At 46.2% G+C, this 15,225-nt stretch overlaps 2 protein-coding genes across 2 annotated transcripts; one reads left to right on the plus strand and one right to left on the minus strand.

Annotated features, from left to right (window-relative positions):
- Positions 1-1,373: 1,373 nt before the first annotated feature.
- kbtbd2 (kelch repeat and BTB (POZ) domain containing 2) lies at positions 1,374-10,909 on the minus strand. The gene is made up of 4 exons (XM_083995781.1): positions 10,741-10,909; positions 8,054-8,678; positions 3,913-4,078; positions 1,374-3,421 (listed from the first exon to the last, which is right to left on the minus strand). The coding sequence occupies exons 2-4, from the start codon at positions 8,224-8,226 to the stop codon at positions 1,862-1,864; spliced, it is 1,899 nt and encodes a 632-aa protein (XP_083851907.1). The 5' UTR covers positions 8,227-8,678; positions 10,741-10,909; the 3' UTR covers positions 1,374-1,861.
- Positions 10,910-12,020: 1,111 nt separating this feature from the next.
- buc (bucky ball) lies at positions 12,021-14,861 on the plus strand (the record flags this gene model as incomplete). The annotated part of the gene is made up of 6 exons (XM_083995286.1): positions 12,021-12,027; positions 12,224-12,376; positions 12,470-13,951; positions 14,051-14,152; positions 14,661-14,750; positions 14,830-14,861. The coding sequence occupies 6 exons, from the start codon at positions 12,021-12,023 to the stop codon at positions 14,859-14,861; spliced, it is 1,866 nt and encodes a 621-aa protein (XP_083851412.1).
- Positions 14,862-15,225: the final 364 nt, after the last annotated feature.

The following is a 15,225-nucleotide window of genomic DNA, read 5'->3' on the forward strand; positions in this document are numbered from 1 at the left end:
CTCACAACCAATCAGCAGCAAGAATCCTCAATATTCACTCAGAAAAATTAAATCTGATAGGAAAAAAAAAATGGATATCTACCCACAATCACACTACAGTAATGTCTGATATTAAATTAAAAAAGACACTAATACAAAATAGACCTGGTTATTTTCCCCACACTAAAACAGTTGTCTTTTAAACATATGAAAAATATATATTTCATTATATATATATTTCAGCAGCTTGGAAATAAAAAAAAAAAAAATGCATGAGCCCGTAACCTATGTTTGTACTGAGAGTGGAGTTGTGTGTGTGTGTGTGTGTGTTTGCAGAGACCCTCGTGGAAAGAAAAACACAAGTATCATGATCATGTGACGATGGATAGAGTGAGGTGTAGACTGCTGGCTGTGTGGAAGACCTGTGTGCAAACAGACTGACAGACAGACAGGCTGTGGAGGCGCTGGAGGAGGAGGCAGGGTGGAGGGCCGAGCGGTGAGGGAGGAGAGATGCTGGGCGACCGGACCCGCAGCCGCCCTCTTTTAAACCCCTCTCCGCCTCTCACTTGTTTCCCCGTCAGCCCTCCCACCCGCTCCAGGAAAAAAAAAAAAAAAAAAAAAACACGGCCCCCTGTTCCTCTCGTCTGCAAAGGGCCTTTGAGGAAACACATGGATCCTGTTCTTAGGGGAAAAACTCAGAGCAAACATCTATCGCTTGGAGCACCACTACAGGCTCCTGTGGGCTTCCCAGGTGGCTCGGAAAAGTTTCTATTTCACTCTCTGGAGGAAGGTGGTAGTACTAGTTAGATTTGTAGGATTCTCAACAATTACAATAAAAGCCAATGAGAACCCTGAAACGACGCTACAAAACATGTCAACGCTAGTACTGAAAATCAATTTATCATGCGAGCAGAGCGGCGGCTACATCTAGAGAATAAGCGATTCATGATTTAGTCTATAATGTCTGTAACTTTCCAATAAGTGGACTACTACGACTATGATTACTACTTCTGCTGCTTCCAGAGTAGATAGAAACCTTCAAACCCAATATCAAAACATGCAGAAAAACTTCTCAAACCGTTCCTGCTGCATCATCAGCCGCTCCACCGCCGATCGCTCGGCGGAAGCAGCGTACTTAACAAGGTATCAGCAAAACAATGAGAAAGTAAAAAGACAAGTGGATGATGCGCCAGGACTGGTTTGAGAAGTTTCTACAGATCAGTTTGACACTTTTATTTTGTTGTAACAGTGGAGTCCAAACTAGCGACAGACTACAACAGCCCTCCTCCCTGAAATAACAAACCGTTCAGAGCCTGAACTCAAAGCCCACAGGAAGTGCACACCTCAAAACATAGACTTTCCACAAGTGTTCCTTTATCAGTGGTGAGAAAAGAGAAAAAGAGGAGGGGGGGAGAGGGGGTGGGGGGGGGGATTTTGGTACAGTTGCCATTGTCATTCCAAGAGTTTTACCAGTTAAGTGCATCATCATCCTCATCATCACAAAATCAGTTGACGTTTAACATTATCACATTGTAGAAACAGTATGACAGACTTGTAATAATATCTAACAGATGTCACAACTGACAACATAAGAAGAAAAACAAAAACAAAAGAGAACCAAAAACTGAAATTTTCAGATTACTAGTATTTTTCAGGGGCTTCTTTTTTTTTTTGCTCCAAGCTTCTTGTTTCCTGGCTGCATCATTCACCAGCGACAGCGGCGGCTAATGCGAGCCTCCAAAGTCTGGAGATCCCTCCACGACACGGATAACGTCAAACCCTTTGTTATCTCAGAGAACCCGTGTGCCCCCCCTTCGTGTTCGTCCCTCAGCGTTACAGATTCCTGGTTCAGTCAGCGAGGTAGGGGAGGGGAGGTCATGAGCTATACGTGAGGGAGGGTCACCAGCTCCCCGTCCATCTCGAACTCCTCGGCTCCGTCGGGGGAGAAGAGGTAGGTTGGGGGTTTCCAGGGGGACTCCTCCAAGCAGGAGGGGTACAGCTTCCCCACCGCGCAGCGGAAGTCCTTACCCAGATCCCAGAGTACGCGTTCGGACACGGGCTGCCGCAGGTACCAGCGGTCCAGCTCCATGTCGTACTGGTAGATCGCATATTTGGCGCGCTCGTTCATGTGGGTTTCGCGCATGAAAATGCACAAAGAGTTGAGCAACACCACCGCCCGCACGCAGGGGTCCGAGTAACGCTTGGCGGGGATGTTGGCGGCCAGGCGCCACTCGTTCTTGTTGACGTCGTAGATCTCCACGGTGACGGACGAGCCGTCGATGGTGCTCGTCGGCAGGCGGATGCCGGAGTTGCTGACCACGTGGAGGCCCCCGATGTAGAAGATCAGGTCGCCGAAGGCGGCCGCCGAGGCGAAGCAGCGGCTGGTCTTGCGCATGGCCATCTCCACCCAGGTGTCGGCCCGGGGGAAGTAGCAGTACATCAGGTCGTGGGTCATCACGTAGATGCAGTCGTGCGCCACCACCGAGGTGCTCCAGTTCCAGGCGAAGGGCAGGGGGCTCATCATGCTCCACTCGTCCTTCTCGCAGTCGTAGCGCTCCACCGTGCGCTTGTTCAGCTCGCCTCCGACGTTGTCTCCCCCAATTGCATAGATGTAGCCCTCGCAGTAGACCAGCGAGGGCTTGATTCGGGCGCACAGCATGGGGGTTTTGGGGACCCAGGCGTTTTGCTGGGCGTCGAACCAGAAGAAGCTATCGACCGAGCGGAACACCGCCTGTAACTTGCCGCTCTTGCCATGGCTGGTGATGGAGTTTTTGAGAGGGATCTGCCCGCCGGCGATGAACACGTCGTTGTCGGGTGTAACGAGGGTCCCCACCTTCTGCAGGTCTCCTGGGGGGTTGCTGAGCTTGTACACTTTCTCTGCCTGCGGACTGTAACACACCACCGTCGTGGGCAAGGACCCGGACATGACGTAGCCTTCGCCTTGCGTTTCGGACATGGCCTCCATGAAAATCAGCATCTCCTCCTTGGTCATGCCTAACCGGGGCTTGAAGAACTTAGGCATGGACTTGTAGAGGCCCTGCACCACCACCGACTTGTCATTGGGCGGCAGCCCCTGGAACCAGGCGCGCTGCGTCACCTCTGACAGGGCGTCGATGCGGATCTGACTGAGCACGGAGGACAGGTGTTGTGAGCGCGCCTCCATGTTGTACTCCAGCCACAGCATGGCCGCCTCGCGCACCGTCTCCTCCTTCTCCACGTTGAGGTTGTCGCTGCTCAGGACGTCTATCAGCAGCTCGTGGGAGAGCTGCAGGAAGGCCTCCTGCCGGTACACCATGGGGAACTTGTGCTCCACCATGCGCTTGGAGCTCTGCTTCAACTCGCTGCAGCTGAACAGGTCGCCGATGCTCAGCATGCGGACGCAGTTCTCAGCGTTGATCTTCTTCACCAGGTAGTCTCTGCACTGCAGCAAGACGTCCTCCACCTGAGCAGGACAAGGGACAGAGGGAAATCAGACACACTGCTGCAACAAACTTTGGGGCGCCTGCTCAACCCACTGCGCCATACGGCGCCCCATCTGCAAACTTTTACGGGGGCCAAATGAGTCCTTGTCTTGGGGTAGGTAATCTGATATGGTGGGGTTTGAGGTTTACTTGGTGCTGATTGGTCAGACTCAAAGCGGGATGTGACGCCAAGAGAAAGCCCTGAAATAAACTGCATTTTTAAAACCCAACATTATTTTAAAAAGTGTCTTCACGGCCAAAAAAAGAGAATAAGTCAGTAAAAGATGCATGACGATGACGGAGACCGCATCTTACGAATATTTGATTGAACAATGTTCAAGGGAAGTTCCATTTAGTATGGGACTATTTCTTTTTATATATTAAGGGCTTGTTACATTAAGCATATGTTGAAACACATCCCAATTGATATAATCACAAATAATACAATGACAGTGTCTCCTGCTGTACTGACCTGTAGGAAGCATGCGGTCTCGTAGAGCGGCTCCACCGTGCTGTCGTTGATAGCCAGGTTGCCCGTGTAGGCGTAGGTGATGATGATCTGCAAGGTGGCCGGGTCCACGTTCCTCAGGTGGACGTGGGTTTGTTTGCTCTCGCTGAGGCCGCTCATGAACATCGCCCTGCGGGAGCCAGACCACAACAGCGCAGCAGCGTCGGTCAGCACAGCTTTTTTTATTTTGACGAGCAACAGATCAACATATCCACTGCTGTTTCCATAAAGATGAGACAATCGTGACTTTTATATGGAAACTTGCAGCATGTCCCACTCTGTTGTCATGCAACAGCCTCGTTAGAGTTCAGTTTTGAATTATATCCTTGCTGTGTTTTGCCTGTATAATGTTAACAATTGCCAGATTTTTTACTTTTACTGTACTTGGCAAACGCAAACCATTTGTGCAAGTGAAACTGGATCCATGGAAACTGCATATTTTAGAGCAGCAGACAACAGCTGATAAAGGCCAGTGGTGGAAAGTTAGTGACAAACAATAATGATGCAGTTACCCAGACTGACATATCATCCCTCACCAAGCAAACGCGGCCTCATGAGGCTGTATTCAGTGAAATTAAATCTGTAATTAATAAACTCAAAGAGCTGAGAGTCCTTCTGGTTTTGTTCTTTTGACACCAAATGAATTTAATGAGTGGGTCCTGAAGTGTCATCATTGCTAAGCAGCACATTAAAGCAGATCAAATACTCAGTGACTAAGCACTTCAGATAAAAAGTGAAGTGGCTCTTCTGAATGAAGAGACTTTATTAGTTTCTCAGTTACTGATGTTACATTCAGATTAGTTTGAAACCTCAATCTGGTTGGCCTTCAAATATCCTCAACGCATCTCTTGACTTTCATAAGTCCTGTTCCATCAAGTCTGTGCATATTTGAGTTTTCCAGACGATGTTTTGTAATCGACAAAGACTGGCTTCATAATAAACCCCATGAGACAGGACAAGCTTTCAGTCTCCACCGGAGGGGGGAGATCAATGTTTTAGTATCCAAAGTTTTTCTTTTAAATAAACAGAGCCTCCTAATGACAGCTGGATTTTTGCCAAAATGGCTGGAAAAACAGACAAAGTTACCAACCACAGCCCGGTCTACCTGTAATTGGCTGCTACTGCTGGAGTTAATTTCCCACTGTCCTCATGTCAGACAAGGGCCCAATGGTATATCTTTATTTTAAAAGACAGGAAGTAGCCTAAATATGTGTTTGTACTGATTAGTTGATGATTATTTAATTGGCTGATTAAACACCAAGTCCAAAAACATCAGAAAATTGTGAAAAACTCAAAGATATTTACTTTGCTATGTGATGAACCTAGATGCACAAATTTGAGAAACTGGAATCCAATGAATTCTGGGTAATTTTACAGAAGAAACATAATGTTTTTTTTATTTCCTTGTGTTAGTTAGTTTCAAATATATAAACAGTGTAATGTGATATGTAGTAGTGAATGCCACTAGCTGCTTCCATTATTTCCACATTACCAATGTTTTTTGTCTCCCACAGTAATAATCTATCATGTTCAACACTGTCATGTAACTGATGGAGGGATCCACTCAGCTACTACATGTTTGTGTGTGAACTAGGAGTATTGTAGGCCTCAGACAACGGCGCTGACTCTGTCTTTGGTTTATTTGGAGCAGATGTTACTACGACTTGATACTTGAGAGTGGTCTCGCACAGACCGGCCCGTCCACCAACCCTCCCTTGATACTGACACGACAGAAAGTGGTGGTCGACACCCCACCAGTTGGGATGCCTGCCCTGGGATCAGCTCGTGCCTCAGCAGGCCGCCCACACTTCCACGTCGCCGTTCTTCAGCTCTCGCAGTGAGTCAGAGCCTCTTTAGCCTCTTTGGCGACATCACTTTCTCACATTTTCTGCATCTGGGGAGCCGTTACATCGACTGGAGCTGGTGATTTGCATTTATGCTGCTTATGTATCTGCTGCCAAACGCATACTGCAGCAGTGATGCACACGGCCTTGGCTGATGGAGGGGGCCCTGTGTCTTTTTATTAGCAATTCTGTTGATTGAGTTTGCATTTCTGTTGGTGGCACCTTCTGTTTATTCCACTCCTAATACAATTGCTGCACTGGAATGCGCAAACATTGGCAAATCATTTGATGGGGCTGGGTTTAAAGGGATAGTTCAACATTTTTGCAAATTTGCCCAATGCCATAATCCCTATAGTTTTAGGAGTAGGTTTGTTACCTTTAATTGTCAGTGCAAGCCATTTTTAGAACGGCGGAGCAGAGCCGCAAGCTGCTCAGAGCTACGCTACGGAGGCTAATGGAATTTCTTGGTTTCCCTCATCAAACCCATCAAATAGAGGAGTTGTTTTCTAGGTCAATTCATGCAAAACCGCTGATGTGCGTTTTTTCTCTGCATTTGCCTCGAAAACAACTCCGTCTTGTAATGTTCCGTTATTATCTCATAGCGTGGTGAATGTGCAGGTCACAACTTGTCCACGAGAGCGTTTCGGAGTTGTTGGATTGTGTATTTGATGAGAGAAACCAAAAAATCCCATGAGCCTCTGTAGCGTAGCTCTGAGAAGCTCGCGGTTCTGCTCTGCCATTCTAAAAAAAGCTTGCACTGACAATTAAAGGTAACAAACCTACTCCTAACACTATAGGGATTATGGCAATGGGCCAATTTGCCAAAATGTTGAACTATCCCTTTAACAAATGATGGATAGTGTAGGTAATATAAAAAAGTCAGGTATGAATCCATATCCATCCAACACCTTTAAAAATAGATAATGACTTTTTTGGAACCAAACATGGCCAATATGAGCGGGTCATGGTTTGTTCTTTTCTATCAATATTATAAGATTTTAAGAACAATTGAATATTGACGATAGCTTTCAGCTGCAGCCGTGCTCTTTCATAATATTTTGTCTGGCAAACCAGATCTACCCTTGTGAACAGGAGTTTTTGGGGGGTGTGTGTCTGTGTGTTGGTCACAGCAGGGGCAAAAACCTGCCGGGCTGTATTACGCAACCCTGCAGGCATACCCCTGCACCCCCTCCTCCCTGCTTTTCCTCTCTTTCTTCCCCCTTTTCTCTCCATCTCTCACCAAGACCTACGTGACCAGACTTTCCCCTACATACACAAGTTCCCTCCAGAGTCTGGCAGCCACCCCCCCCCGCTCCCCCTTCTCTTTTTTTTTTTCCCTCTGAAGCAAGGCGTGCAAGAGGGTAGTAGGTGGGTGGGAGAGAGGGAAGAGGCGGCGGAGGGAACGGAGTCGCGGTTTAGAGGAAGCGCTGCGACACCTCTGAACCCCCCCGGAGGGGAAATGCTTTGCATGTTCGCACCAGATAACGAGTGCGTGGGAAACAGCGGGGAGGACCGGGAAGAGGTGGGTACGAGGGAGGCATTAAGTTGTCGGGACCTTTTTTTGGAATGCGTGTGTGAGTGCGAGGGAGGGAGGGAGGGAGGAGGGAGGGAGGGAGGGAGGGAAGGGCACGAGGCGTGAGACGGACAGGGAGGCAGACGGCGTGTTCGACTGCTGCATGAGCTCCTGTCATGTACAGATGGACTCTTCCCAGAGCCGAGTCTGCTGCTCCGCCACACTCGCTGCGGTGCACACGCTTTATTATGCAATGTTGTGCGTACAAATGAGGCCTCCTGGGGGCCTTGAGGGATACTTCTCCGGTACTACAGGTTAGAGATTGCTTCATTTGTTTCTGTGTAGGAATATATATCGGAGACGGCGACCCGAGCCCCTCGCTTTTAAGGAAACACCATCCTCTTGTTTTCCGTCCTGCATGTATAGAGCGGGCGACACTTGCTCTACGCCGTGGTGCATTATTAATTGTAACTGTAGGAGGTGAGCACTTACAGATGCAATAACCGTGCGTACCTACACCTCATCAAACCCCCCCCGAGTAAGGGGAGTAATTGATGTCTTTAAGCACAAAAACCTGTGTGGTGCATTATTAATTGTAACTGTAGGAGACAAAAAAAAAAACTCAGGGGAGATACGCCACACTAAGCGTAGTCACAATCACCCTGGGGTTGTTAAAAAAACAGAAATCCAGAACACACAACATAAAACAGGAGCAGCATGAGGCTGATAAAGAGTGTGGCGCACTCACCTGAAATAGGAGCTACATGTGGCCAGGACCATCTTGTGACACGGGAACTCCGTGTCCTCCACCAGCAACACAACATCAGTCAGTAATTTCTGTTCGTAAAAGAACTTGAGCTGCTCCAGCAGGGAGACAGCGTAGTCCGTGTTGACCGGCCTGCGCTCACTGAGATCCGACATGGTTGCATCCCATGAATCGCGCCCCAGTTTTGAAAAGTCACGCGGCCGGCAAGAACCGGACTCAGGCCAACCAGGAGAAAAAAGAAAAGAAAAAAAAAAGATTCTTCAAAGATTCAAGAGGGTAAAGGGGGGAGAGGGAGGAGGAGAGCTCTCCCAACACCTCCACAGGCCCGAGTGGAGGTGTTCAACTCCAATATGGAAAAAAAAACAAAAAACAAAAACTTGCTTCTCCTGGGAATGAGTTGAAAGATGAGATGAAGACGGTCTCGGGGTTGTGGCGACCAGCTGTAACCGTCAGGAGTCCAGGGGGGGTCTTGGGTGAGGAAGGGGCGGTTTCCCCCTTGTGGGTCTATCTGTCGTCTGAGGTCATGCAGTGAGGCACTAGGGACCGGAGGTAGAGAGAGAGAGAGAGAGTGCGATGGCTGTCACAACACTGCTACATCAGTGCTTATCTGAAAAACACAAGAGAAAAACAAAAACAACGGCAATGAGACCAGAATCCATTAAAACCAACATGACAAAAAAAAATCTATCTATAAACTCTCTATATTGAAAATCTTATTTCATATGAAACTTTTCACTGTGAATGACCTGCTCCAGCTGCTGCCATCCCTCCTGTCACCTTCTCTTCATCCAAAGCTTCTAAACACTGCTCTGACAGCCAGGCAGCGGCAAACAGGAGAGGCTGAATGGAAGTGGGCAGGGACTATTTTCCAAGGACTTAGATTACCTGACTATAAGCTTTCTATAAAACAAAACAACCTGGATAACATGGACTGATATGGGTCACTTGAAAAACCTTTCATTCACACTCTGTTCTAGGCTGAAGAAACCTCAACTCCATGTTACACCTACATACAATAAATATATTGAACTCTGAGCGGCGAACGCTGGGGAATAAGCACGGCCCTATATGCATTATGATATGTTTACTGTCTATATGTTATATGTTTGGAATCTGTACCAATGAGCTGTACTGGAAGCAAATTGCACCAACCTGGCTGTGTGGTCATTAAAAGAATCAATCAATCACACCATAAGAGTTTTTCTTGAGTTTTCAGCCCCAAACCAGAGCTGCTAATAAGATAATCTTGTTCCCATCATTTTAGACTTGAGATGCTTTGTGGAAAATGCGATCTAGATCTCCTCATCAGCTGTAATGGTACCAAGTTATTACTTTCTTATACTATCATCTGCATCTATTTTTTTTACAAATAGAAAAGAAAGAAAATAAAAATTTAGCCATAAATTGTATAGTTTGTAACTTAAAGCATTGTTTTATTAAGCACCATGACTTTGAAAAGAGGGTTGGTCAGGTTTGTCACCGACAGGTCACATTCAAAAACACACCATCCTTGAGCTCCACAGCTCACACCTTAAATGACTCTGTACTGTCTGGCAGCTTAACATGACACAAAGCCACTTTTACCATCAGTACCTTCATTGGCTTCAATCGGCACAGCTTACAGCTCCGCCGCCTACTACTGATACTCCTGCTAATGCCAACCACTACGCCCCGTCTCGATGCAGCACTACGGAGATTATTAGTGGCAACCGGGACAAATATAAGGGAATGATAATAATTAAACTCCTGATCTCCTGTGTTACTTAAAACATCTCGACTGAATGTCTATGTCAGATTCAGGGTCGAGCATCCACGCACTTCACAGCGATCGCGCACCGCATTGGTTCAGATCCGTTGGTGCGACTGACACTCGTGATTGTGAACACGAATAAATATGGAACATCACAGTTATATTAACAGGTTTCACTGACACTTCACGGGTGTCAACATTAAGATTGGTCAGTTATCAGTACTTAGGTGCATAATATTCATGTGTGGTCCAGTCCCTGAGCAGCGAGGGATGCAGTTTGGTAACAATGTGTGCAGGCTGAGGGGAAATGTTCACTTAACGTTAGGTCATATACACAAATCAGCTTCACGGTTATTACATATAATTTATTTACGACTTTTCACCTTCAATAACTCAATAAATGTGTGGTTATTCTGGAAGTCAGCACTGACATTTGATGGGTGTTAAACATTTCTTGAGCTAGCCTGGTACTGGCTAGCTGCGTTAGCACGTCACCGTTAACCACCATGTCCAAAACAAACCCCGTTTCAACCAGACAGGTTAGCTAACCCGACCCATCGTGTCGCCTGTGGCTTTACAGCAAGGCACGCGCTCAACGGTGTGGCCATCGTTGCTTTTTTGATCAATACATCTGATCAGCTCGCCTCGATGACATGTTATATCGCTAGCGCGAGTAGCGACAGCAAGTTAGCAACTTTAGCTTCCCTCCGCTGCACAGTTCCGGGATTAGCTCCGGTGGTAGCATGCCTCCCGGTGACTGTACGAGAGCAGAGCATCTGACATGATCAGCTCATTTGTGAATTTGTTGAAGAGAGGGCGAGATAGCCGTAAAACCAACACAGCAGTCAAATTAGAGAGCGGTCATGCTGCTAGCACACAGCGCTAAGCTAAAACGGCTAAATAAACGGAGGCTAGCTACCTGAGAACTTCGGCGACCAGAATCCGAGCTCCGTGAGGGCGACTGCGGGCAGAGTCCACACACTGAACCGTCACCGTGGCCTTTCCAGTCGGCAGAAAGTGTCCAGTAAGCTCCTGAAGCCGAATTTAGACATTAAACAGTTGTGTAGAAGCAGCCGAGCAGCGGACACCCTTTCAGCGCATCATAAGCGCCTGAAAGACCAGAGGCCAAATCAGGATACTGCGCATGCGCATACAACTAACGGCCTAACAGTGACACCTGCTGGTCAGACGGACACACAGCAACAGGACTACACCTGCTGGCGCTGCCACCAGGGTGGGCCTCCTCTGTAAGGTTATCCTCAATAAACTGGTCCCCTACTGATTCTTACCCACACAAAGAAGTTTCAATTGTCAAAAGAGGCTTCAGGTGGAAAATACAGTCACCTCACTCAGGAGGTGTGGTAACCATGACATTTTTAGCAAGGTTTATCGAAATAATGCACAACCCAACTGACCAAAAGCATTTTAACATATTTTTGAAATAACAAAGAGAATATGAGATGTCAGATATTACTTCATAACAGCATGTTACTGAAACACAGAACAGTTTGACATGTGCATTCAAAAGTTTAGAGAAGGTCAAAGAAGTTCACCTGTAAAGGTTATAGGCCTAGTGCATTTAAGGTGCATTCAAGGTGCATTCTGAAATTTCATCCCACAGCCCAATATCCCTAACTTTTTGTAAGTAGTGTAGCCTATAATAGTATCTTCATTTTTTGAGTATTTAATTCATATTAATTGTATGTGTGAGAGTAACTACTTGAATATCCTGGACATATAGAGAATTAGCAATAGAAAATAGTGTAGGCTAATCTTTATTTTAATATTTGCAGGGGAAAAAAAACATTTGCAAACATATTTGCAGAAAAAAGAATACAAGACTTTATTTGCAGAAATAGAGTCTACGTCCACTTTGGCATGCTAGTGTTTGTGGGTTTGTTTTTCAAAAGCTACATTGTATGCTGGTTAAACTGGCCACAGTGTGTCCACCGTCTCAGCAGGGCCGCAGCTGTTTGCTATTTGACTGATTAGCGGAGGTTCAGCTCTTGAGAGTCGGACGTCATGTGGACCTGAGAGAGAGACGCCGTTCTACTTATGTTTCTTGAGAAAAAAAAGTGAATGTAAAAAAGAAAACAACTTCCTTTAATTTCCAGGAGCTGGGGATGTTTATTACTGTGTTCCTGTCATCCCTCTGCGGTATTTTATTCTGAAAGGTTGAGCAAGAACGCGAATGTGAAAATGGACGGTAAAGACTTTCTTTTATTAATTAACCTAATTAATTATCTTATTTTCCATGTTGTAATTTTTATTTTCAACACAACATAGAAGCTATGGCAACTTTTTCGTTTTACCACTAAGATTCTATGAATAAAAAACAGTCAAAGTTATGTCTTTTCTTTTCCCCCCTCATTTCTGGTTATGTCACCTGCTGCTTCCTGTAGATGGAGGCAAACCGCCACATACATTTGGGAGTGGACAGCAGAGGACTCACCCTCCTAGACCTTTTTTCTATGTCCAGCCACCATCTCAACCTTATTACCTCTACCAGCAATGGCAGATGAACAACCCCTACAGTCACTATGGTTTACCTGGAGGTATTGGACTGCTTACACTTTTTATTTTTATGTTGTAATGTAATATGTCCTGTACTTATTGTCTGAATTCTCACATTTGTAATATTTCTCTAGGTTTTAACTATGGCCGTCCCTACATACCCCCTTACCAGTACATGCAGTATCCTGGCTTTGTTTTCCCGCATGCCCCAATCTATCCAGTAGATTACAGGCGAATGTTTGAACCTCGGTTTCATGCTCCTCCTACCTGGGGGGATATGCCCCGCCAGCAGCACCACCCCCAGACTCAAGGGCGTCGTGAAATGGCCTGCTCGGAGGCTCAAACAGACCCCAGCGATGCTATTTCCAAGCTTATCGAATGCCTGGATAAAATTCGAGCCAATGAGCTGCAGGGCGCGGAGAGAGAACTTGACTCCGGCGTGGCCTCCCAGTCCTCAGGTATGTTTTCTCCAGGAGAAGAGAAGAAAAGTGAAAAGCCGGATCACCTCCTGCCGTCAGTGCCCGATGACAGCCGTTTGGAGAGTCCAGCTGTGACCTTCAGTGACTCCACAGCAGCAGTGTATGATGGAGAGTCCAGCCATAGAAGCCTAGATGTCCTTAGCCCTCAAGGATGCTGGACAGGGGCCTTGGAGGAAGAGTTACCCCTTGATAGTTCCTCTGTTCATGAGGATTGTCCTGAACTCGAGCAGTCGTCAGAAGAGGAACACTTTCTCACTCTTGAGAAAAAAGAGGTCACAGATATCCAGTCAGATATTTTAGTGGCCGATCCAAGTGTTCCCAAATGTGGTGCCCAAGAGCTCCTGAAGTTGACACCATCGCAGGCACCTTCCTTCTCCTCCCCCCTGCCTGTCCTTAAGGAAGCGAAAAGCAGCGACAAAGGTTCAAAGACAGAACATCATACGGGATCTCACGAAGAAGCCAAATCCAATCCAAGTTACCAGATCCTCAAGCTGCCTTATGCAAAAGTTTTGTCCTCTGGAGCTGGTGGAGGTGGCCGCCTGTCCTCCCCTGTAGGCTCCTACTACTACAACTACCTCCCCATGCAGACTACCCATGAGCGGATGAGTGTCCTCAGTCCGTCTCTTGATGAGCTTTCCTCCAGGGATGAGATGTTCTCCACAGACCTGGATGATGTGGATCTTTTCCCCAAACACGTGTATCCTGGCCGGAGGGTCGCGGAGGTCATGGGTGGGTCGCCTCCAGCTGCCGAGGAAGTAGAAGAAGTGTGGCTGCCGGGTTCGAAGAGGTTCATGTGCGCCTGTTGTGGGAACAACTTGGCAAAAGGTGCAGGTAGGAGCAAAGTCCACAGCTCCAAGAAGTACAGAGACGAGGCCGGAGACTCTGAGGAGGAAAGCAGGTATGGGAGAGGGTGTGATCAGCCAGTCAGAGTGGTTGTGAGGAAGCACACTGCACCCAGGAAGCCCCATTCAGCCCCACCAAGACAGGCAGCCAAACCTTGGTATAAAAGAGGCCAATACAATGATCCCTCAGATCCATTTGACCAGGAAGGGGGTCATGATCTTTGCAAGCAGGATCCAGCTGATGGAGAGATCAGTGAGATGACTAGTGGTGAGCTGCAGTGCAGACCGTGCCAGGGTAAGTGTCATTTCATTTATGACTTGTTAAGTTGTCAATCATATTTTATGTAGCCTATATTGTCAAAGATATGCAATGAATGTGTGAACTCTTTTATAGACCGACACTGCAGAGAGGATCTGGCCACTTCAGACCAAGGCAGGTGGGGAGAGGGTGACGTGATTCCCAGGAGGAGACAAGCAAACCCTCTGCAACGACAAGGTTAAATAAGTGATCCACAAACATTTATACTAGGACTTTACTGAAACCAAATGCACACCACACGTTCCTTTTTGGTACCATTAACCATTTGTCCAAACAGCATGAGCAGCATAATGAAGATTTGGATTGGATTTGTACATTTTGCGGCAAAGAGAGTGCAGATTTATACCCCAGTGTTTTCATTCATTCATTCATTCATTCATTCATTCATTCATTCATTCATGCATCTCAGATTATGAGGTGATTATGAGAAAGGCCAACAAAAACTTCACCTGAGAAAATTGAATACTGTGAAGTTCAGATGTCTCTTCACAACCTGTATCTGCAATAAGGCCAAACAATGTTAAATAGCTTTGGTGTCTGTGAATTGTCCTTGGCTGAACTTTAGATGCTTGTTAATGTGAGGATAAAGAAAACCTAACTTTAAATTCATAGAAGCAAACCCCTCTGTGATGACTTCTTAACATTGAGCTCATGTCAATTTGGTCTTCTCACATCTATTTGACAGAGATGGGTACTCAGAGGAAAATGACTTACCACAGGCCAAGAGATGAGGACAATGATGATGATGGGCCACCGCAATTACACTGGGAGAGAGGTTCATTAAGACTTTTCTTTTGTGATGCTCTAACTTTAACTATTTTGAATGTAATGACTTTATTATTGTTTTTTGACAGACTCTACCATGAGAGGAGAGCCAAGATGTTGATGTTCCTGGTCTGAATTTTGAACGCAAGTTCAAAATTGAAAATGTGTTGAACTGTAGGTGAAATTCACAAAATATTACATATATTTCAAAAGATGACACTTTTTCTGAACACAATCAACATTTTCAAACTTGAAACTTGGTGAAAACATATTTCAACGTTTCTGTTCTTCTTCTCTCCAGGTCCCCCAATGGTGTAAAATGTTCCAGGATAATGTGTTTAAAAATATTTAGAGCACCAGGTGAAATGCACTGCACAGCAAGACTCTTTTTGTTAGAGAAAATGGAAAAAAAAGAAAAAAAAGAAAAATGTATAAAGTTTCTGCAGTGACACTGCCTTGCACTATTAATGATTGATGGATTTCAC

This window comes from Trachurus trachurus (genome assembly GCF_905171665.1).
Source record: "Trachurus trachurus genome assembly, chromosome: 20".
Taxonomy (NCBI): domain Eukaryota; kingdom Metazoa; phylum Chordata; class Actinopteri; order Carangiformes; family Carangidae; genus Trachurus; species Trachurus trachurus.